Source organism: Centruroides sculpturatus, unplaced genomic scaffold, assembly GCF_000671375.1.
Source record: "Centruroides sculpturatus isolate CEXI.00-Female unplaced genomic scaffold, Cexi_2.0 scaffold344, whole genome shotgun sequence".
NCBI classification, from domain to species: domain Eukaryota; kingdom Metazoa; phylum Arthropoda; class Arachnida; order Scorpiones; family Buthidae; genus Centruroides; species Centruroides sculpturatus.
The window spans coordinates 638,204-664,540 of NW_019384558.1; the positions used below are offsets into that span (position 1 = coordinate 638,204).

The window sequence follows — 26,337 nt, forward strand, 5'->3', positions numbered from 1 at the left end:
GAGCATACACTCATTGTAGCAGGATGTATGACACACGTAAAGAACTTGATTACATTGCAAAATTAGCAAGAGATGTAGGACTTAAGCAAAGTAAAGTAAAAGCCTTAATACAAGAAGCGGAAAAAGGATGCAATAAGACTAAAGATAAGAAAGAAAAAAAGGAGTTCACCGTAATGGAATACAGAGCACCGTTAAGTGGCATATACAGAAAAATAGGAGTAGAGAGCAAAAAGAAAATAGCATATAAGAGAAACACGACAATATTCCAAATGCTAAGAAATGACAAAACACCAATAGACAGGAGGCTAGTTCCAGGTGTGTACAGAATACCGTTGCATGATAAAAGGCTAAAGAAAGAGTTATATTATATAGGAGCCACAAAGAGATCATTAAGAGAAAGATTGAAGGAGCACGAAAAAAATATAAGATCTAAACAACCGATCACGGCTTTGGCCAATTATGCTATCGCGGATCCTGCAGAGATTACAATCGAATGGAGCAAGGCGGATATTGTACAAAAGATCGATAATATACGACATCTAAAGTATGCAGAGGCATGGCACATTTATAAATACAGAGAAAAGGGGCTTAATATAAATTTTCGAGAGTCAAGTAGAATAGCAACGGCATGGAGAGCGGCGGCATTATAAAGAGCTAATGGACATGCGCGATCGAATATCTGAAGATTATAGAACGTGCGTGGTTCGAATTACCGTTGAGAAAGTTCAAATTTTTAAAATATTTTACATCAATCCTGAAGAAGGTCTATAAATTAGACCGAAAACGTTAGAGAACTGACAAAAGTAAACTGCATTTTAAAGGTATAGTGAAATGTAGTAATTAATTAATGCAGTTAGAGATTTAGTAATTGATTGATGGCAATGCTGGCCAGATATTATCGGCAATTTTAATATTGATTAAAATAAAAAATTGATGGCAGAGTCTGTCAAAATAATCAACATTTTATTCACTTCCATGTTCTGTGCTTTGTTAATGTGATACTTTTCAATTATATTCATGTTTATTGTATGATTTTCAAATGGAGATTAGTTTAAGAAACTAAATAAAATGAAATCAACTTTTGTAATGCCAGTAAAAAAGATTCATTTCATTTAATTATTAATGTTCACAACATACTGAAAGCCATTGTTGGGTAACACCTGATTACTTTAAACATGTTTAGTAATTAAATATTTTTGCTTGGGTTAAATAAGATTGTTTTTGGTTTATTTGTGTTTATTATTTTCAATATTTACCTTGTTCTTAAGAAGGTTTCTTGGAATTTTTTTTAATTATTATTTTTATTTTTGCATTTTTTCTTAGCCTCTGTCACTAATAAATGATAGCATAAATGTGATTTTAAGCTTTTATATGCATTGGCAAAGTGAAAGAAATGTTTTGCTTTAAGATAATATTTAGTTTATGATAGTGATCTATACATCAATTTCTATCAAATAGTACTACCTGCCAGCGATTGAAGAAATAGAAAAAAAGCATACGAAAGTTATTATTAGATGAGATCAAATTTGACAAAATGACAAAAATATATGCAAAGACAGACACTTAACATTAAATAAATTTTTAGTTCATATATCAACTTTAATGTAACAATGTTATTTAATCTCTTTTTGTAATAACTCCCATTATAATTTTGATATTTTAAATAATTAATAAATAATAAATCATTTTGATATAAATGATTGATTGACTGATATGCAAAGACACAGTTTGATAACTTGAAAGAACAAACAATAAGAACACATATTGAATGCTCAAAAATAGCTAAGGACAAAGATTGAGTGAAGATCTATAGTCATTGATTACCGAAACAGAGAAGAATATATAGGTGGTACTGTATATCAGGGCCATCAAGAGAAGAAACTGGGAATTTTTTTCCTAGGCCCAGAGAAAACTTAGGAGTCTACACTGTAGTGATCTCTACCCCTACAAAATTAATGTTATTATACAAATATAAATATCAACTGAAACCTGATAGACACCCACAATTGCCGTAAATAATCAGGCTATATTTTGTTCATAATAATTATGAATTACAAATAAATTTGGCACTAGATGGAGGCATTAGGCACCATCTCATATTAAAATTAATAATTATAATATTTAGTTATTTGTAAATTAAATATTATAATTTAAATTAATAATTAAAAATTATTAAAATTAAATATTATAATTATGAATTACAAATAAATAATTATAATATTTATTTGTAATTCATAATTACTATGAACAAAATATAGCCCAATTAATTATGGCAATTGTGGGTGTCTATTAATGTTATTATTTTCCTGGTTCTGTTATATATAAAAGAGGAAAAGTATGGCAATTGATCAAAAAATGACCTCTAAGATCTCTACATTTTTGGACTTAGGTACCTTAAATGCTAAGAAATGCAAAAAAAATTTGGAGGTTTTTTCTGTATGTATGAATGTTAGTGTGTAGGGTCATACTAACATTCATGTATTTTGTTCACCTTCTTTGAAGTTTAATAACTCCTGTGCTTTTTGTCGAAAATTTCTGAAATTTTTCAGTGAGGTTTATATATTTTGGGGATTAATGTTATTAAATTTTGGCAATTAAAGATCAAGGGGATGGGAGATAAAGGGGTAGTGTGTCATATTTTCAGTAGGGTCAGACTTAATGATGATTTTACTCATTATTAGCATTTACACTTTTTTTTATAAAACTCACCCCTGTGCTCAAAATTAAGCTTTTTACCATTTTATAATAAATAAAAAATCATAAGAGATGGTGCCACACATGCAGTTTTAAATGTTGCCAGAAAAGGCAACATTTAAAACTGCATGTGTGGCATGGCACCATCTCTTATGATCCAGCAGTGAGTTGCTTAACTCACTGCTGGATTTTTTTTTACTAATAGAAAATAAAATCTTTAAAACTGCTTTTTAATACTAAAGAAACATTATACATATTTCATTTGTTCAAAATGCAAAAGAGGCCCATTCATCCTCTGGGCCATATTAATGAGGTATGCTTGTACATGTAAAAAAATAACATTTTGATCTTTAATTAACAGTCCAACTATCTTTGAAATAATTATGGTATAATTTAATAATTAATTTCAACATTCTAAAAATTATGCATTTTAATTTCTATATAATAATATTGTTATTATTTATAGAAAAGAATAATCTTAAGTCTTATCTTCAGTGCAAGTTGAAAGGTTGAAAATGTTTTGTAGTTAATATATATCAACTGAAAATAAAAGGTTAGTGTTAATATTATAGTCTTTCAATTTAATAAAAAATCTCAGTGCTCTAATAACACATTTAAGCATTAAACTCAATCTTTGGTTATATCAATTAAGATCAATTTTTGAAATCCAAATCTTGGATTTAAATTTCAAGTATTCCATTACTTTATGTGTTCTGTGTATCAAAAAAAATCAAACAGAAAGTAACAGAGCGTAGATGTTGGAGAAAACTATTACCCAGGTATTAGCTATTTTTGAGCATTCAATATACAGGTATACCTCGCCTTATGTCGGAAATTGGTTCCAGAAGAGGTGACTTAAGTCGTAAAATGACGTAAGTCAAATTTACTTGTCTCTGAATTTACTTGTCACTAGGCTAAACCACAAATAACCATTCCCAGTTCTGTATTTTATTTATAAATGCATTTTTAATAATGTATGGTTAATAAAAATCTATTTTAAGCTTACAAATAAATAAATTTTAGTTTTTAATATAGTACAGAAAAAAGTAATCTAAATTTACGAATACATGTACCAGTACATACGTACTTGTAAATATACATGTTTCAATTTGGCGATGTTTACAGTACATCATGGACTCTTTATTTGTGAATGTGGTTTGCTTTAACAAGTAAGACATTATAAAATAAGATGATTTTGTAAGGTTAAATAACAAATACAGTTATTAAAATTATTTTGTGATAGTAAAAAATAAACTAATTTATGTTAAATTTACCAATATCGAGTGGAGCTGACAACGCCACCAAACAGTAGATATTGGAACTACCGTGGAAAATGCCAATACTGAGCTCTTAAAGACCGCTAAATAAGACGACTATAGGGGCACAGATGTTTTCATATTTCGTTCTCTACGATTTATGATGATTATATTAACATATACTGTAAATGTATGTATTTTAATATGATTTTATGTTCTTTTAACACTTTTCTAGTGATATTACGACTTCAATATTTGTGGCGGACAGACGTAAAGTCGAATAAAATGATTTAAACTTGAATTTTATTTTTCCGTATATTTTTTTGACAAACGACATATAATCCAGAACAATGTAACTCGAAACGACGTAACTCGAGGTATACCTGTATGTTCTTGTTGTTTGTTCTTTCATATTATCAAACTGTCTTTGCATATCTTTTTGTCATTTTGTCACATTTAATCTCTTCTAATAATAACTTTTGCATGTCTTCTTTTCTATTTCATCAATCCCTGGCAAGTAGTACTACTTGATAGAAATTGATGTGTAGAGATTATTTATTTAAATTCTTCTTTTTGTACATATCTGACTATGTAAACAACTGACTGAGTTTCCTGTAATAACTGACTAGTCCAAACTGCTTGCCTTATCTAATGCCTTCATTTCATAAATTGCCATTCAATATCCATAGACATGTTTTGGGATCACCCAATATAAAATTTTACATTGTTCACATTAGTTTTGACATATTCAATAAAAGAATCAAATTCCTACAGTTCTAGGATTGACTACATAAATAACTGAATGATCAGTGCTTCAACACAAATCAAAGTCTCCTTTCCAGCAAAAAATAAATTTACACCGCAAACACTTTGGTCTCTTTGATAGGCCTTCTTTAGGTTAGATTCAAGATCTGAATGAGGAGTTTCGCACCCCCGAGAATTCTAGACCTCCATACGAGCAAAAATGTCAAAGGAAATTATGAATCGCTTATCCTTAAACACATTAAACCTACTTTCCAATATCAAAGGGTAATCATTTCAGAAACTATTAATAAACAAAATTATTACCTCGTGCGAAACACAATCTCCACATCTTAACTTAGAACAATGTCTACAGAAATATATTTTAGTTATAGGATGATACGATCCACAACTACACCCATATTTTACTTTATCATTCATAAATATGTCCGCCATTTTTAAGTGTTAGTCACATCGCCGCAAAACATCAACAATACAGGGAATATTCCCTTTTCTCGGGGAAATTTTTTAAACGATAATAATAATTGGAAAAATCTTTTAAAATATCTAAAACAAAAGTTTAATTGTAATTTTTTAAATTAATTATTAAAAATTGTAAAATAATAAAGCGATTGGAGAATTAATAGAATACTTTAAAAATATTTATGTAGGGAAATTTAAAGGAAATAAAACTCTCGGTTGGTATCGTTGCCATGACAACTAATCAAAGTGTGGCGCTGCGAGATGCAAATAAAAAATATGATGAAAATAACCAAAAGAATTAATCAATAGAAANACTGATGTACAAGATTGCAGACTCACAGTTACACAGATTCCATACTCCAGTTCATCTCAGGTAACTTCAATTTATCAAATATATTCTATTTAAACTCAATTATATACCAGCTTTAGTTAACAACATGCAATTAATGAGGTTTCATTTATGTTTTATATCTTCTTTATTGCAGCATACTCTATATAAACTGTACGTGGATTATGGTAATTGTATATTATTTCTGGGACTGTACCTTGTTTTGCCTACTTTTAATATTTGATTGTAGAATTATTTTTGAATATATAGCAATTTTATCAGCGTGTCAATATAATATCACAAATATTTAGATCAATGAATAAATAAGTTTTAACAAATAACCAAAGTTCAATCAGTTTTATACTTCATTTTTACTGATTCCTAAATGTGTTCCCGGTTGGATTGTAAATGATATGGTCTGCCTAATTTATATATGGGACTGTGAAGGAGTTGTATTGGACCTGAGGTAGAGAGGGCTGCTTTTGACCTGGGTAGGCTCCTGTAGTCTTTTGTTTTTTGAATAATTTAAATACATAGAATGTTTCTTTATTAATAAAAAGCAGTGTTAAGGACTTTATTTCTGTTTGTAAAGGAAATAGAAGATAACATATTAATTTTATAGGGGGTAGGAATCACTACAGGTTCCTAAGTTTCCTCTGGGCCCATGGAAAAATTCCAGCTCTCCCCATAATGATCCATTTTTATATATATATAAAAATGGATCATTATATATGGATATAGATATTTTGATAATTACGTAACATAATTAATGTACAATTATAAATAAATAAATAATAATCTTGTAATAAATAATAATCACAGTAAAAAAATTGACTATTATATATATATATATATATATATACAGCAGTCAATTCTTCATTTAGTGCATTTTAAATAAAGATTATGATTACTGTGATTATTATTTATTTATTTGTAATTGTACATTAATTATGTTACATAATTATCAAAATTATACACATTTAATATACATTCTATAGGATATCTAGAAAAATTGGAAATTTATAAGGCTCATAAAAAGCCAGGTGCACCAACCATAGGGATGCAGGCAACTTGTCTACCGCATGGCAGTCCATTTATGAAATTTAATTTTATTAAAGGATATTTATTTGTTTATTTTTTATTTTATTTATTTATTGCTGTTATTTTATTTATTTATTTATTATTTTAAAATAATGACATTGTATTTAAATTCTTGTTCTTTTACAATTGTACTTAAATTTTTTAAAATTTGTATTTACATTCTTTTATTTTTCCATTCTGTTGTAACTGAAGAATGTCAGTGAAACTGATCGAAAACATTATTTTATTAAATTCATTGTTGAATTTATAAAGGTGTGAGTTTTTGTTATTAAAATTAAAAAAACTGCAGTACATTAAATTAAAAACATTAACTTTACTAATTTAACAAATAGATAGGTGCTATCAAGGATGATAGATGACATTCTTGCACATGTGTTCCTGCTGTTATTGACCAAGGAAAATCTGCAACACAGCAAAGCCACCACTGTTAAATCAAGAGTTGACTATATATATAATTTTTTGGGTTTTATACCCCAGTTCCAGATCAAGGAGATTAATCCATATGTTAATAAAGATTGAATTATATATACATGGACTACAAAGAATAATGGCAACATATCAATATATAAAATTATTTATTGTAGAAACAGAATAGTATTACATTCCTTCAATATAATCCCCTGCCATATTTATCACCTTCTGCCACATATAGAAGGTACTGCACACCAAGAGACAAATAAATACATCAGTGCTCTGTTTATTTATGTCCCTGAACAAGTGTCCTACTGCTTACAGAATGGCAACTCTTGTGTGGAAATGCTTTCTTCTCAGTGGTTCTTTTAACTTGGGAAATAGATCAAAGTTATAAGGACTCATATTGGGTGAATATGGAGGATGTTTGATTCTTTTCACCTCCACTTTCCTAACAACTCTTTACAGGAATAGCAGTGTGACAGCAAGCATTGTCATACAAGAAAATGGGAGCATGTGTTGGAAATGTTGTTTCTTCTGCACTGCAGGACAAAGATGATGTTCCAGGTACCTACCTACATGATAGATTATCACACCCTTTACATCATATTCCACTATCAACATTTTCAGATTCATGGTTCAGTTTTTTAGAATGAGGCAGATGATGAGTGATGCTATTCATTGGACTGTCATTTCAGTTCTGGCTTGTAAGATCACACCCGTTTCATACAATACAATGATCCTGTCAAGGAATGAATGGCTTTCCCTGGTGTACTGTTTCAAGTGACTTGCAAGGACTGCCATTTCTGAGCTTTCATAAGATGATGAGACTCCCATTGGGATGAAATTTTGCAATACTCAAAGATGTCCTGCAACACTGTAGTGTAGGTTGTTCCAATCTCTACTGCTAACTGTCTTGCTGTCCATTGCTGATCCACCTCCAGAAGTGATTGAATAAGTCAATGTAATGTGTGTTGATACCAGGATGACCCATGCATCATGCATCCTTATATATAAAAGGCAAATAGAAGAAAATGATATACTTTAACATTATAACAGTAATTATCTTTTAAACAAACAAAAATTATTAAAATATAATACAATAGATAGGACTTATCATACTGATGTACAAGATTGCAGACTCACAATTACACAGATTAAAATTGTTTTATTTTCAATTACCTGTGTTTTATTTTCAATTTTAATCTGTGTAACTGTGAGTCTGCAATCTTGTACACCAGTATGATAAGTCCTATTAATAGAAATACACTGATATAGTGATGAAAAGAATAATTTTGATTAAATTAAGGACATAGATGCATATTAATTAATAATACAATAGAGTTTGAATTATTCAAAATAATGAGATCACACAAGGATATCTTCGATAATCAAAAACTCATAACATACAATGTTTAGTAAATTATTAAATAAACTGGATTTGGATACATTAACATGCATGATGTAATTATTTTTATATTAGACCTATTTATTGAGTGTAATAACTCTTAAATAGAATTAAAATGTATTATTGTATAATTTAAAACTGTATTAAAACAAATGTAAACCTATAATTGGAATATCATCATAATGTCTGGCTGCAATTTTTAATTTATTTAATTGAAAATATGCTCTCTATTGCAAATTAGTACTGTAGTGTCTTGCCCCTGTAAATTATACTTTTTCCATTAGCAATGGAATTGAGTCATTCATCTATCTAGCTCTATCTAAATTTTCCTTTCAGGGGAAATTTTTGAATTGAAATAACATGACTTCTGGTTGCATTGTAAGTTCATAGTTAATTGAGGCATCCTGCCTTGATTTTCCGTATTTGCTCTTGAATTTCATTTATGTAACACTGTTCTTGAGATTAAGGAAGGAGAGATGGATGGACAGACTGATGGATGGCAATGGGAATTTATACATCTATAATTTTTTCAAATTGCAACCCAATTCAAATTTCTGTTAATGTTTTTTTTTAAATTTCTATTGTCATGAGAAGTCACCAAAATTAATTATTTTTAAAGCTTCTATAGCACTTTTTAATTACTGTGTATTTCTTTACTAAGGTTTGTATAACAAACTAAGCTGTTTTATTTAATTAAATGTTCCATTACTGGTTTTGTTGTGGATTTTAAAGAATTAAAAGCTATTGGTTTTTTCAGTAACACACCATACAAGGAGCAGTTGTTGATATAGGTTTTATTGGAGGAAATGCAATTTGGATCTTAATGACCCATCTGTCTTTCTTTGTAAAGTATAAGGACTGAAGAGGGGTCATTAAAACCCAAAATGCATTTCCTCCAATAAAACCTATATCAACAACTGCTCCTTGTATGGTGTGTTACTGAAAAAAAACCAATAGCTTTTAATTCTTTAAAAAGCTGTATTGTGTTTTCTTGTTTTTCTGATAAAGTACTCTTCCACAATTCATCTCAGATAATATTATAGAACTTCTATTAAATTGGTTTATTTAATTGAATTTCTATTGCACATTATTATTTTGATTCAAAAATTGCTTCAAGATTTTTTCCACCTTACTATATTTCTGATATTTTGTGATAAAAAAATAATTAAAAGATCAAGTATGAAGTTCTGTGATATTTGCTGAAAATAAAAATGTGTGTATTTATACATTTAAATGATTTATTTTAAAGGGTGCATTTTTATTTGCTTACATTTTGTACTGCATGCATATAACTGATTTATCATATATTTATTTATATTTTGATGATAAATATCTTATATTTTTAAAATTTAATTATGTATTCATGATAGTCATTAAATTTAGTTTATTCTGCTTTTTCTAGATTTTAGGAATAATGAAATTTATGATGATTTTAACTTTTAAAATCAATTGTTTATTCCTCTGATGTTACATAAATCAATAATTCTGCAGGAATTTCAACTTCTGTTTAATTATTTATCATCTTATAAATATGTGATTTTATTAAGTCTTTTTAATAATCATAATTATTTCTTCTAAAATAATTTTCATTGTTTTATTTGCTTTTGTAAATATTTAAAATTATTACTAATAGTGTTGTAGATATTTGTCTTTGATTGTGAGATTGATAAATTTATATTGATTTTGTGTTTTATGCATTCCTGTGAGTCACAAATTTGTAACCTTTTAATAATCTGTTAAATCAAGTCGAAAGAAGAGGGGGAAATCTGTAAATATATCTTAAATTTTTATATTGAGAACTTATGTAAATTAATATTTTTGAAATATTTTATATAAGTCAATATTATTTCTTGCTGGAATATTGTTCTAATGAAAGAATTTAAACAGATTTGATTTTATTGTATAATTCATGTTTTAAAAGATTAAGATGAATCAGTTTATAAAGAAAAATTTTGTTATATTATTATAATAATGATAATTTTTTTCTTTTTGTTACTCAAATTGCTATGAAGCCGTATATTCTCCTATAGATTCTTAGCAATATGAAATTAGTAGAATTGCAGTAGGTAGTAGTAGAGAAATTTATATTGTTTAAATAAATTTGTAAGGATGATAAAGCATTACAAAAATTAAATTAATTATTCAGGTACAGCAAGCTTTAGATTCTTATTATTTATTTTGTTTTGAGAATATTTTTGTACATCTTTGAATCTTATTAATGCTTTTTATTATTAATTAATACACTTTTAGAATTAAGAAAGTGTTTTTTTTTCTTTAATTATTATAAGTTGATTAAATTCATTTTGTTATAAATATTAATATAAATTAATCATAAATTATATTTTTATGTTGAGATGTGGTAACTTTTTATATATAACAAAATTTTGAATTATTAATAATAATAATAATCAGACATGAAAAAACAACACAGTTTACACTGTCACATCTCATGTACATGGATGACATAAAACTTTATGCATCCACACAGAAACAACTTCAGCAGCTCCTACAAATCACACACTCATACACCAAGTACATACAAATGGAGTTTGGCTTAGACAAATGCAAAAAATTTCACATAGAAAAAGGAATACTGAAGAAAGAAGATTTTGCACTTGGAAATGGAGAAGTTATTGAATCCATGGAAGAGGGCGAGTTCTACAAGTATTTAGGATTCCAACAGGCCAAACTAACAGAACATACACAAATAAAGCAAAGATTAATTAAAGAATACCAAAGTAGGTTAAATGCCATTCTCAAAACACAGCTAAATGCAAAACACACAGTTAAAGCAATAAACACATATGTCATCCCAGTACTCACATACTCTTTTGGAGTTACATATTGGACTCACACAGATCTCAAACAACTGCAAAGGAAAACAAGAACAATGCTTACTAAGCATAAACATCATCATCCTAAATCCGTCATAGAAAGATTAACCCTTCCACGTAAAGATGGCGGACGTGGCCTGATTAATTAATTAACATAGTTAACCTTCGCTACAAACAAATACAGTCACTGCGAGAGTTTTTCTACAGGAAACAAGAAACATCACAGTCACATAAAGCAGTAACTCTAGCAGACTCAAATAACACACCATTAAACTTACATTCACATCGTACAGACTTGACACAACATACAAAAAGCATAGACACCATCAAGCAATCGTGGACTCAAAAGGCATTCCATGGCAGACATCCTTATGACCTGGCCCAGGATTTTGTTGACAAAACTGCTCAAACAGCTGGTTAGATCGGGGATGCCTCTTTGGGGAGACGGAAGGATTCATGATTGCCATAAAGGATCAGGTCATAAATACTAAAAACTACAAAAAACACATACTCAAAGATACAACATTCACAAATGACACATGCAGAAAATGTCACATCATACAACACATCACTTCTGGGTGCAAGCTCTTGGCACAGACAGATTATTTACACAGACATAATCAAGTAGCAAATATACACCAAGAGTTTGCAAACAAACACAAATTATTAGACATCCATGAACCATACTATAAATACATTCGGTATTGAAAAACAACACGCATAAAATGTATTATGACAGAACCATAATCACAGATAAAACAATTTACCACAACAGACCAGACATCACACACATTGACAAACACAATAAAATCACATACATTATAGACATAGCCATTCCAAACACTCACAGTGTACAAAACACGTGCACTGAAAAAATTAGCAAGTACACAGAACTCGCCCAGAAAATAAGGCATCTGTGGAGGATGGATAGGTTGCTTATTGTACCTGTTGTTCTCTCCTGTACAGGTGTGATACTACACACACTACACAAAAGTCTGGGAACATTACAATTGAATAGAAATACATATATCACGCTACAGAAGGCCACTATATTGAATACATGCCATATTGTTAGGAAATTCCTGAATACAGACACTGACATACTTATTTAATTTTAGTTTTGTTTTGGTTGCTATGCCTTGACTCTGGTCTGGCATAGTACACAGCCACCGGTGTGAACCGAGTAATCCACTAATCCCAACACAGTAATAATAATAATAATTAATTCAAAATGTATAGTGTACAGTAATATATGAATATAATACATTACACTATACATTATTCATTTTGTGTTTTAATCATTGCAATTAAATTATTTCTGTATAATTAATTTTCCAGTTATATTTTGCTATTTTCAGAAAACAGTAGAAATGATTATGAGAGAAAAATTAACTAAAGGACTAGAGGTATGTTTAAATAATTAATCAAAATCAAAATATCTTTTTAATGAGCTCAGTTTGTAACAAATATTTTGTTTATAATTTGTTTATAGCAAATTATAAAAAAAATTTGTTATAGTACTTCTTGATTACATCACTTTTTTATTTCTTAATGGCAAATATTTTATTATTTTAATTAATACATTATTTTACTTTCATAGTAATATTTTAATTTAGTTACAATATTTTCAAAATAAATGCAAACTCTCTTAAAAGTAATATTTTGAAAATAGTTCTTAGCAATATTCATTTATATTGTTATAAGATTTTTTTGAAGCACAATATTTCTTTTATATGTAATGTATTCTTTCTTAAAAAAATCTGAACCAGATATTTTTTCTCTCATCACAAATGCTCATTTTAGTTTTAATTTTGTAATTGGAATAGGAAGAAATTTATTTTACATTTTTGAAGTAGAAAATAAATAAGTCAGTTTAGTTTTATTTTACATATGTGTAAGGATGTACCAAAAATTAAATTAGCAATAAAATTTTTATATTATCAAAATATTACTAGAAATGATTACTATTAAAATGTATACTGGACAAAATATATTTACATATATATATATATCATTTACATCATATAATGGCAAAATGTTTGTCTTATTATTGTTATCTCGTAAATGAAATTATTTTTAAAGAATATTTGATGGAATGAACAAAAATATACAGTTACATTATTTAATACATTTATCATTTATTTTATCACTGAAACTCTGTACCAATATTTTATGGATAGATTCTAGGGTTAAAAATAAGTTTAAAGTCCTCTATAAACATTTTAAAAATTTTGTTTTATTTTTGAATCTCTCCTGTCAAAGACTCAAATTAAAAATCCACTTTAATTAAATCTTCTGCCTAAAGGATATTGTTATTTGTTTCCACTTCTGCTTTACAAACATGTACTATACAACTTGAAGCTTTATTTTAAATATTGAAAATTTGTTTTTTTGAATCTGTGGAAATTGAACTGCTTAAAATGTCTCCTGCTATTTGAGACATTTTTATAAATTATTCTGTTTAATTTTGTAAAAAGAATTGAAGTAAATTTACATTGAAAAACTCTTGCTTTCCAACTATTTTTTTACTGTAAAATAGATGGATACTGTAAAACTTTAAAGTGCTTTGTTTACATTTATTACAGTAGGACCTGCTTGGGCAACATTTACTTACCTCAATCTGTTGACAGAAACATAAAAAAAATTTGCTTTAAAAAGTTGACAACTCTAGTACTTTGGTGGGGAATTTGAAAAGTACCTATTTTTGGCAGGGCAGATCTTGAAAACAGAGTGGATTTTAAAAATGTTTATAGAGGATTCTAAGCTTATTTTTGATCTTAGAATTCTGTCCCTAAAATATTTGCATAGAATTTTGTTTCATCTTTTTATAGTGACTATTATGAACATTTTTATCTGTTAAATTATCTATATCAATTTCTGTAATTAATTCTTGTTTTAATGTTTTTAAACATCAAAATGAATCAGGAATCATGAAAAATTTTTTATTCATTTTGAAATCGGAAGGAAACAATATACTTCAGTAAAAGATAATTATTTATGAGGACACCTTAGTTCATTTGTAATTAATTCATCTTGTTACCAAGCAATTATCACTTCAGTTTGTCTCATAATAAAGAACAAAGGTTGAGAAGGTATCAAATACAAAATTTTTATGTAAATGAATGTTCCAATGAAATTATTTTGAATTTTAAGAACATTGAAGAGGTTGATGACAAATTATTCAATTTATAAATCAAAGTTTTATACTTGGCTGTTCAAACAAAATTTTTTTAATGATTTTTTTTGTTATAAAATATATTAATTGGTATAAAAAACATTTTAGCATAAAAATTAATAATTTATATTATTTCAAGTGCATTAAAAGTCATGTTTCAGTTACAAAATTGAATGAATTACTCGTTTTTTTAATAAGAAAATATATTAAAAGCATTTTTGCCTAAGCTAATTAGGCTTCTTCAGTTATATTTTTGAACATTGGTAAGATGTTTGGAAGAACATAATTTGAACCTCAAACTTATAAGCTCAAAATTACAGTATATCTGATATAACAGCAAATTAATTGAAAAATTAATATAAAATTAAAATAAATATACAAAATGAATAGAATGACAACTATAAAATAATTTCTTAAACATTCTATTCATTTTGTATATTTATTTTAATTTTATATTAATTTTTCAATTAATTTGATTTAAAAAATGATTTTCAACTACATTCAATGAAAAAAGATACTTTATACATCTTATTTTCAAATTGTTTTCTCATCATAATAAAATACAGTCCTATTTTTGTTTTTATTATTGATTTAAAACTTTGTTTTATTTTATGTCTTCCATAAGATTTAAAATTGTATTGTAATTATTTTATTAATTAAACAATTATTTTTATTGCTGTTTATTATATTTCTATTTAATATGTTTTTTAAACATAAAATTACTTTTTCTTTTTGAAACCATGTCCTGTTTTATATTTGTGGCGTAGTAAACACTAGTATTGTGTTTTATTCCAAAGACACATGGCAAATGTTCCATCAAATTCCTTTATCAACTAATAAAGGAATTTGATGGAAAATTTGCCATGTGTCTTTGGAATAAAACACAATACTAGTGTTTACTACGCCACAAAAATAAAATTACTTTTTAAAACAAAAAGAGATTATTTTATCTGTAGAATGCAAATACAATAGAATCTCATTTTTATGGATCACTTGGGCCACTGAAACTTGTCTGTTGTGAACCACTGATTTCCAGCACACCCAGGAAAATATCTGCTATTTAACCTCCTATACATATAAAAACTACCTGTACTTGAAATTACGCAGTCTCTTGAGATGTATTTCTATAGAATAAAGAATAGATATGGCATAATACACAATCTTGTAACATATGTGTGTATGTCAGAGCTGATGGAAACTACATACTGTAAGCACAAAATGAGACAAATTACATATGCTCATTAGCACTTCACTTGACTTCAGGCTTTGTTAAAAACTTGTCCATCTTGATTTGTTTTGATATCACTTTTCTTTCTATTGAATACAACAACCACTTGATATTAGCAATGTCATATATAGCCTGTTTTTTTTTTAATGCTGAAACTTGTCAGAAAGGTCTTCATGACTTGGAAAGGTCTCAATGGCCTTGTTAAATTTTGGAACCGCTTGGATCAGCATCAGAATGTTTACTAGGTAGTTCCTCCTCAATTGTATCAGCCTGCTGATTCTCTTTGTACAGCTCTTCAATTGTAAATATCCCATATATAACAAGTGCATCATCAAACTCTATAAATTCCTGGAAACCCTCAAATATTAACTAAACATTAAATACTGTGAATTTTACGATAGATGGGACTAGAAAAAAATGTGTTATTCCAAGTTATAGATCTGCTGAAAAGAAGTAAAATTACATTGATTTGGTAGGACGTGGAAAAAAATCTGTTGTTCTGCAATTTATTAAAATGAGATTCTACTGTATTTAGAAAAACTTATTTAAAGTTTTCCATTTGTATATGGAATGAATAAATAATTAATGGCACAAGACAATTGATATCCTTCCTTGATAAATAAAGCCTATAGCAAAGGATTAAAATACAAATAACAATAAAATTAATAGAGTTGATAAATATATATATACACTTAATTATAATTAATAAACATAATAAAAATTACAAATTATAAAGTTAATATTTAAATAATTTTCTTTGAATAATGTAAGATTATATCTGAGAATTTTTGTTCAAATATATGAATAATTTTAAAAATTCATAAAATATATAGGGAACATTTGTTTTTTGATGTTAAATATTTTTAATTGAAGCAATTAAACACACAACTTTTACAAAACAATACAAATACATTCAATAACTTTATTGTCCTTAAGTTATTTTAAAAAGATATTAGTTTTTTCTCAAAATGTACTGTTTCTGTATTTCTTCATATCTTTTCAGTAATTTATAATACATCTGCTTCATGTTTTTCCACTCATTAAAGAAGTTTATTTAAATTCCATTTACAGTGGTACCTTGTACTTTGAATGCTTTAGAGTTTGAATGAAACATTTGAGAAAAATTTGCCTTTGAATTTGAATTGCATCTGCAGTGAAAAAATGTGCTTAAAGCATAAGCACAATCTGTTGTGTCCAAGCCATCTCTTGCTCTCATATAATGCTTGTATGTTTTCTGAGTTTTTTTTTACTTTATTTTTGGTGTGTTTGTTTATATATATTCTATTGTGTGTTATTAATTGGGTGCTCTCTAAATTTTGTATCCTTTAATTCAAAAATTCTCAAACAGAACTTTTAAACCACATTTCACCTGTTTGAAGTTTAGGAGCATCTTCCCCATCAGTTGTTTTTACTGTTTGTATAGCATTATAGCCTATTCAAAAGTCATAAAAAGATAATATGCCTGATATGCATTTTATTTGAAGTTTGTTTCCTTTGTTTAAAGTTTTACTTCAAACTCTTTAATTCACATTTTGTGAAGTAAAGAGTTTGAAGTAAAACTTTAAACAAAGGATAAAATCTCACACTATCTATAATGTGTGAAATTTAACCCATAACAGTTGTCAAATTTAACAACAGTTATGGTTGAATTAACAGATATGATTAAATTATGCATCTATGTTAAGATGTGGAAGTCCACAGTGTGTGACCAATAAATGCAGTTTTCATTTTATACAATATTTTTGTATTTAATTTATGGTTTTTCTTGTTTTAATATATTATTAAGACATTTAATTGTGTTATTTTTATCTTAAATTATGTTATATTAAATGTGTATTCAGTGTTTTAAGTGTATCAAAATGGATATAATTCAGGGTCTGGAGTGAATTAATTGACTTTTCGTTATTTGAAATGAGAAAAATTGATTCAGACTTTAAATGATTTGGAGTTTGAATGACTTCCTGGAATAATTAAATTTAAAGAGGCATCACTGTATATTGTAAATTGTAATTTTGAATTATATATTTTAAATTACCATATTATTCTTTTTTGAATTTTACTTGAGGATGATAATATGAAAGTTATTGATGAATATACTTGTAGGTTTTGTAAACAATTTGTTTTATTGCTTTAATTAAAATACAGGTATCCCTCATGTAACATGGCACATTTTTGGAACATAACTATGTAAATCTGTGCTATACGAAACAAAGGACTAATACAAAACATAGGGTTAAATTCTAAAAGTTAGCAAACGTATACTTTTCTTTTTTATTACTAAGAGAAGTGTGTTTATTACATAAATCAATAAATTATTTTCAATCAATAATTAACTAACAATTGCAATTAAAAGTACTGTATTACACATTAACATTAATTTTAGTTAAACAAGGGCATTTTCTTTTTACAAAGTATTGGCATCTTCTGAAATTTTTTGTAAATGACCTTTACTAAATACAAAGATTAAGCTAGAAAAAGAAAACACAGTGACAGTCTTAAAGGCTGTCTGACAACACCTGATTGACAGTGCAATTTTTTTTCTTCCTTGTCCTGGATTTCCTATCCGTTTTCATTAAAAGTAAACATGACGAAAGACACAAAACAAATTGAAAATTTCAATATTGTAAACTCCATGGGCAAGTTTGAAACAACATGCATGTCTACTTGAATAAAAAAATATATATATATATGTTACCGCTAAAGCTCGGAAACTCGTTAATCTGCAGATTACCTAGCTAATCTGCAGATTAACTAGCGTGATCCGTTAAAGTTGCTAAAATTGTTCTATTTCTCAAATTACCTAGGTAATGTGCAGATTATCTAGGTAATCTGCAAATTATCTATTAGGCACTCGGTAAAGTGAAATAAGATCTTTGCTGAAACAACAGCAACGTTTCTGTATGCTTAAATTAACATAATGTCCTTTATTTAATTTTCGATATCAAAGAATCAAGTTAATACAATCGACAAATTAGTTGATAGAATCAATCATCAACCAATTAAAAAACATACAAAAAATCAAACGATTTAAAATATTAATACAATTAGGGAAATTATTATATAGATAACCACCTATGGAATTTCGGGACTTTGAGTATCTATATGAACTGAGGGGACCGAGACGACTTCAACCATACCCTACTTTTGGACCGGAGACGAAAAATAATAAAGTTATCATACTTTTTCTGGTGATCGCATGATGTAATTGTGCAATTAATGTTACCTATGGTGAGTAAAATGGCGGCTCGTCTCTGATTCCAGCAAACAGAAGAAAGGAAACAGTGGGAACGCACGTTTTGTCCTAACCAAACCTATTTTAATAAATTACCATAATTATTACCAACCAAATTATTAGAATAGGTTAGGTTAGGTTTGAAGGTGCGTCCCCACTGTTTCCTTTCTTCTCTTTGCTGGAATCAGAGACAAGCCGCCATTTTACCCACCATAAGTAACATTATCCAATTGTGCAGTCTAAAGATTGGTGACACTTTGAATTTCATAGCAATTGGTTTCTGCGACAAGCACACCTATTTGTGGTAATTTATTTGTGGCAAAGATCTTATTTTCGCTTTACCGAGTGCCTAGTAGGTAATGTGCGGATTACCTAGATACTCTGCACATTATCTAGGTAATTTGAGAAATGGAACAATTTTCACAACTTTAACGGATCACGCTAGTTAATCTGCAAATTAACGAGTTTCGAGCTTTAGCGGTAACATATATATATCAAATAATGGAGTTTACACTTAAAAATTGTGAAATTTTGTAGGAAGGATTTCCCAGACTGTGTTAGAGTGAAACTGGAAATTGTGTTGTATAGGAAATTTCCCCAATTTTCAAATCATGTTAAGGTGAAACCATGTTATGGAAGTGCCTTGTTGTACAAGGGATATGTATTTAACATCAAAAGACAGTGTTTTTTCCATATATAATGAATTATATTGACTGTACATGCCATTTTTATTTCATTTTAATTTAAAAATTTTATGCTTTAAATGTATTCTTATAATTAATTTTTTTACTATATTGACTGTAATATGAGAATATCAGAATTGAATTACATATTTTATAAATTTTTTTTGTTTAGTATAATGTTTAATATCTATGCATTAAAATTATGTAAATATTTATTTTTAAATATATAAATAATGTATACTTCTAAATTTCATTATTCTGTAAAGTTAAATAAAATTTGTGGAAATAATTAAATTATCAATGAACAGTTTCTTTATAAAAAAATGATAGAATAAATTAATTTTTTTCTGTAATCAGAAAAATAGTTGAGGAGTTACCTGTATACTTCAGCAGAATTATGAGTAACTCAAGTTACACATACACAAATAAATTATACAAAATAATTATTTTAGTATTTTAAATTTAATGTGTTTCATGGGGATTTTTATATTTATTGTGATCTTGATTAATTTATAATGTCTTTCAAATTAATGTATAATTTTCATTTAAATAAACTTAACATTTTTATACACTAAACTTAAAAAATAACAACAAATATTAATATATTTTATTGACATAATACTATAGTTCAATTCTCCTGAATGTTTTAGTACATTTTTAAAATTAAATGTGTTTTATAACATGCACAAATCTAATTTCCTTTTTATGTAAAATAATTTCAAATTACTTTATTATCTCTAATAAATGTTTTTCTCCTTACATTAGTAACCAACTCTAAACTAATCCAATGGGAGACAACTGAAGTATTTAATTAATCAAGAATTGAAATTTTTATTAAGGTTTGTCATTGAAACATTTCAAATTTGATTCCTTTCATCAAAAATGGTTCTAATACTTTAATTTTTATATTCTTCATTCAAATTTCCAGTATAAAATTTGAAATTTATATCTGTCATGTTTTTTTAATTGAATAAAAGAAAAATGATTTGTGCTTTGTAAAATACTTTGAATTTGTTTTTATCTACCATAATTTTTTTTGGAAACATTTCTATATTAATAATTAATTATCAACTCTTTCATTATTACTTTTAATAATTATATAACTCTGTAAAATTACCTTCTACCTCTAATAATTATTCTTTCATTTCTAAATTAACATTAAGATATATTACAAAATTTGCATAATACTCTTATTTTTTTTAAAAGTTATCTAAAAGTTTTCAGTAAAGATATTTATGTAGTTAAATGCACAATTTGAGATGCATTTTTGCTACAAAATACCAGAAATAACTATCTGAATATACCTATACTAGCATGCTTTTGAAATACATTTTAAATTAGAATAGATGACAGATATTTGTACATACTGGATATTTTTCTGCTATTAGAAACATTAATGTTTGAATATATATTGAAGAATGAACTTGTTATGACCATTAAAATATCAGTTGTTAATGTTTGGTTTTAATTGAATTTTAATTCAATTTGATATCACTTGAATTAAAAATTATCATAATTCTAGATTTTTAAATAAATTTAAATTTTTTTTAATGGAATAGCATATGATCAATGCATTGTTAGCTCTTTTCTGACAAAAGTATTTTCATTTTCATGTTTCATTTTTCATTATTTTTAAGAATTTCATATATTTCTCAAATGTAATTATAACAAAATTCTTTAACATCTACATGTAATTAATTTGTAATAAATATACCTTCATTATGATTCTGAAAGGGTTGATAATTATTTAATGATTTGTTTTTTTAAAATAAAGAATTCTGAATGTTAAGAATACTTAAAAATATTATTAATTTCTCAAATTAAGGACAAGAAAGCAAAAAGGATCTGCACTGGACTCAACAATGATGAAATGATGGATAACCAGAAATTGAATGTTGCTGTTATTGGTTCAGGCAGCTGGGGTTCTACTGTAGTTCGAATTATTGGTAAAAATGTGTTGCAACATAGCTGTTTTCATGATACTGTGAAATTATATGTACACGAGTCAATTGTAAATGGACGTAAATTATCCCACATTATCAATAACGATAGAGAAAATATAAAATATTTGCCTGGTTACAAATTTCCTGAAAATATTAGAGCAGTTCCTGATGTTATAGAAGCTGCATTGGAATCTGATATTTTAGTATTTGTTGTTCCACATCAATACATTTATGAAACTTGTAAACCATTAATTGGAAAAGTTAAACCTCAAGCTTTTGGTATTTCTCTTATAAAAGGAGTTTCTGTTAAGACTGATGGGACTCTTCAATTAATATCAGACTTAATTAAAGACATGCTTGGAATAAATATGTCTGTTTTAATGGGAGCCAATTTAGCAAAAGAAATTGCAGCTGAACAGATTTCAGAAACAACAGTTGGCTACACAAATGAAGAAAATGGAATATTGTTGAAAAAACTTTTTCATACAGAATATTTTCATATAACTTTGTGTAGTGATGTACCTACTGTAGAATTATGTGGTGCTCTTAAGAATATTGTTGCTTGTGGAGTTGGATTTGCTGATGGACTAAAATGTGGGGAAAATACAAAAGCTGCCGTAATTAGATTAGGTCTTCTTGAAATGATTAGATTTATTAAATATTTTTATCCATCATCCAAACTGTGTACCTTTTTAGAAAGTTGTGGAGTTGCAGATTTGGTTACTAGTTGTTATGGTGGAAGAAATAGAAAAGTTGCAGAAGCACTTGTTAATTCTGGTAAAACAATTGAGGAATTAGAAGAAGAATTGTTGCAGGGGCAGAAATTACAAGGTCCTCAAACAGCCGAAACTGTGATGACAGTTTTAAAGCATCAGGGATTAGAAAATCTATTTCCACTCTTTACAAAAATTCATAAAATATGTGCAGGTGAAAGTGAACCATATGAATTGATCAATACTGTACAGAAATATCCCCAAACAATGGCATATGCCATTTAATCTTGATGATGACATAGGATTTATTAAGTTTATGTTTTATTAGTTAAGCTGATGTTTCATTTTTAATATTATTAGAAAAGATTTAAAAAAAATATATAAACTAACAGCTTGATCTTGATTGATGACTTTCATTTTACATCTAACTTGATTAGATACATTTTTATTATTTTTTTTTCATCAGTAGATGTCAAAACTTTGTCATCAGTATATAAATCAATATTTAAAATTAATTTAAATTATTAATACTATATTTCCTAGGTTTTCATTCAATAATATATTATTATTATTTTATACATACAATATTTGATTTCTCAAATCTTGTTATAAAATGTATTTAAGTAATTAACATTTTTTTAATGAGATAAAATTGATCTTGTTATTGTCAATCGGAAAAATATTTTTGATAAAATTGAATCTCAAAACATTATTTTAAATAGAAAAAAGATTATAACTAAATTTGAATAAAAAAATTTAAATGAAGTAATGAAATGATTGTGAATAATTATATTTAATATATTGTTAATTAAAAGTATAATAATCCAAAGTAAAGATGATAACACTGGTGTATATAGTTTGTACTTTACCAGATTTAATAGCCTAATTTTATATTCTGTTCATTAAATTATCAACATAAAAATATATTTGAAGACATGAGTAGATGAAGATGTTATGTTACAAAATCAAAGCTTTGAGTGAATTGATGGTTAAGTTTTTATTATGTAATTATTTTGGTATAAATACAGTCCTCTAGTTAGGAATAAATTATTAGGGCTACAGAAACAAGCTTAAAAAGTTCTGACTCATGTTTTTCTGTTTTTACCCATCATTAAGCCTATTAGCTGCAGTGGAAGTGTAAAATGTCTAACAGTAGCCTAAGTTTATGTGATGAAAGTGAAAGCATATATTATATATACTCCATATGTGTACTGATAAGCTGAGAAACTTAGCCATCTCATAGCCTCCCACAGCTATAGCTGTATATTTATATTGCAAAGAATGTTATGATGTCATTTAATTTCTAAGATCTTTGATAGTGATATGTGAGAGATGGATACATTAATCCTCATTCACTCATGCCTTCATTTATTCTATTGTGAATATATTTACTGTGCATCTTTTGATACATTTTAAGTGATCTGTTTCAGGATTATTTTATTATTATAAAATTAACTTATTATTATTATTATTACTACTATTATTTTTATTGTTTATCATTCTTGGATTGTGTCCAGTATCAATCTCACAGGTGGGCTCAAAAGGCAAGCCTGTAAGACCAGTATGAAGCTTTAAACAGTTTTGGAGAAATTTTCTGACAATATGACAAGTTGCCAGAATGGTAGCTTTTTTTAAAGATCTATATAAATTTGAGTGAATGTCTATTGTCTTCAGGCTTTTATATAACAAATGTAGGATAATTTCTGTGCCATTGGTACGGTATAGATTTTTTTCATTTTACACAGGCACTTTACTGTATTATTATTATTTATTATTTAAATTAAAATCAGTATTATTGAAGGAAAAATAAAATATATTTTCTATGAAGTAAACATTAGTGATGATTTTATTATTATTATTTTACATTCTTGAGTTTGTATGAAAACAACAAAGTAAATATTTTTTAATTGTCTTTATTTCCTTTATAGACTAATTAATAATAGACTTTAATAATTAATATCATTTATAATAATTAAATGTGGAATAACATTTGAATTGATGATAATATTTATAATGAATAACAATAATTTTTATAATAAATAAATTTTTTTTACTAAATATTTATTTAGTAATTTGAATTATAATGTGCAAAAATTTAAATCATTTAGATTTGTTTAATTTACAGAAGTTAACATTTTATAAACAGTTAAAATCATTACTCTTTGGATTACTCACTAAATATAAAACAAAAACTAACTTTTTAATATATGATTATTGAATAATTTTATATGAAACAATTATTTATATTTTAAACTTATTAAATTATATGAATTTATGAATTATATAATATTAAAACTGAATACATGACAATCTTTATCTCAGCAATTAATTATAGTTAAATAAGAAACATTTTCAGTTGCATTTATTGGCCATCTTTAGACTCAAAACATAGAACAAAGCAAAATAAGCAGTTATAAAGTAGAAAAAATTTAGATATAAATGCATAAGAATTTACACCCATGACATTCTTCTTTAAAACCATTTTATTCTGTACTTTATACCTGAAGGTGGCCAATAAATTGAGCTGAAAATACATGTATTTGCTATTTAATTATAATTAATTAATTAAAGATTGTTGTGAATCCTAATATGAAGTTTTATGTTTAATTTATTCTATTATGATTTATTTTGTTCCATTAAAAATATATAAAAAGTAATAATTGTAGTATATACAAGTATGTTAACGATACAATATTATAAATATCTCATAGTTCTAGCACAGTAAATAAATATACCTGCAATAAATTTAGTGAATAATTAATTTTATTAAATGTGTTTTTGCTGTATTACTGCCAAATAGTAAGTTATAATAAATTTAAAAAATAATTTACTATTTATCAATAAATAAATTTTAATATATATACAGTGTGAATTGTTACATTCAAATTTATTCAAATGTGAAATATTTACAACTGTTTTAAAACAACACATAGTATGATCCAAAGATAGTTATATGGGATATATTTTAAGATAATTTTGTACAAGCAGACCCTAAGTTACAAATGCTTGACTTACTTTTATTACAATTATAATCATTAATCTATTATTAATGTTTATTATTATTATTATTATTATTATGTACTATATTATTGTGTTTAATATGTTTTAGTGTATTTGGAAGAGGTTTGTGTTTTAGCACATAAAAAGTTTATAGTGTAGGTAATGTGACCAGATATGATAGCGTAGAATGTGGGACACTCATCAAAAAAGTCTCTATTTTCACAAAAATTAATAAATTACAAAAAAATAGTCTCTTGTATCATAACAATAAATGACTAGGTCATTAATAATCACAAATTATATTAGATAAATATTTAAATATTCAAAAATCATATTATTTATTTATACTTTTCTGCACTATGAATTTTTTTAATGTTCTTCGTTTTTTGAAATGTTATTACAAAATTCTTCACAAGAAATGGAAAAATTGCACGTAACTTGCAATATTGCTTTCAAAGTTTCTAGGCCCAATTGTGCTTTTTCTGTGATCCAAATCTTATTCATTCCCAAAAAAATTTGTTCAGTAGCAACATCAGTGCCTGGCAAGCACAATGCAAATTCAATCATTTTTTTTAATATTCTTGAAAGGTACGCTGTTCTTGTCAAAGTGATTAAATATTTTTGTCCATCTTGCATCAGTTGGTGTTTTTTGCTCATTCCAAGTGTTTATTTTTATACTGTTTGTATATTTTTTTAATATGATATTTCATCAAAAAGTTTTGTTACTTATTAACATTGAATAAATCCATTTGATTACATTTTATCAAAATTTGAAATGTAATCAAAACTTTTTTGTATAGTTTGCCAATTAAAATAGTTTTTAAGACTGATCCACTTAAAACAATCAATGTCTTTATAGTGGGATAAATGAAGGTCTAAATACTGGACACATTTTTGATAAAAATTGTTGATACTAAATTTAAATAAAGCTATTCTAGACCAATCATTTTTTTTCAAATTTCTTAATTAATTGTGTACAATCAATGGTAGATATTGCATGTCCATTCTTTTTTTTAATTTAAATTTTCTATTTTTGTAATAACTTTCATAAAAGTAATATTATTGCCTTTAATACTTGTCACAGTATTATGGAATAATGATGCTTGA

The 26,337-nt window shown here is 26.7% G+C and overlaps 2 protein-coding genes across 6 annotated transcripts in view; one reads left to right on the plus strand and one right to left on the minus strand.

Moving 5' to 3' along the window:
• Nucleotides 1–5,203, minus strand: part of LOC111623914 (dynactin subunit 4-like) — a 58,137-nt gene extending 52,934 nt beyond the window's left edge. Inside the window, exon 1 of the mRNA XM_023366646.1 lies at nt 5,019–5,203. Within this exon, the coding sequence (XP_023222414.1) occupies nt 5,019–5,147 (129 nt within the window). The 5' untranslated portion in view covers nt 5,148–5,203. The remainder of the gene's footprint in view (nt 1–5,018) is intronic.
• A 317-nt stretch (nt 5,204–5,520) lies between these two features.
• Nucleotides 5,521–26,337, plus strand: part of LOC111623930 (glycerol-3-phosphate dehydrogenase [NAD(+)], cytoplasmic-like) — a 28,399-nt gene continuing 7,582 nt past the window's right edge. Inside the window, exons 1-4 of one of the 5 annotated variants that reach the window (XM_023366668.1) lie at nt 5,523–5,547; nt 12,615–12,662; nt 20,340–20,413; nt 21,400–22,739. In XM_023366668.1, coding sequence (XP_023222436.1) covers nt 21,445–22,515 — 1,071 coding nt within the window. In that variant the 5' untranslated portion in view covers nt 5,523–5,547; nt 12,615–12,662; nt 20,340–20,413; nt 21,400–21,444 and the 3' untranslated portion in view covers nt 22,516–22,739. The other 4 variants (XM_023366666.1, XM_023366667.1, XR_002756496.1 and 1 more) reach the window with 4 other exon arrangements.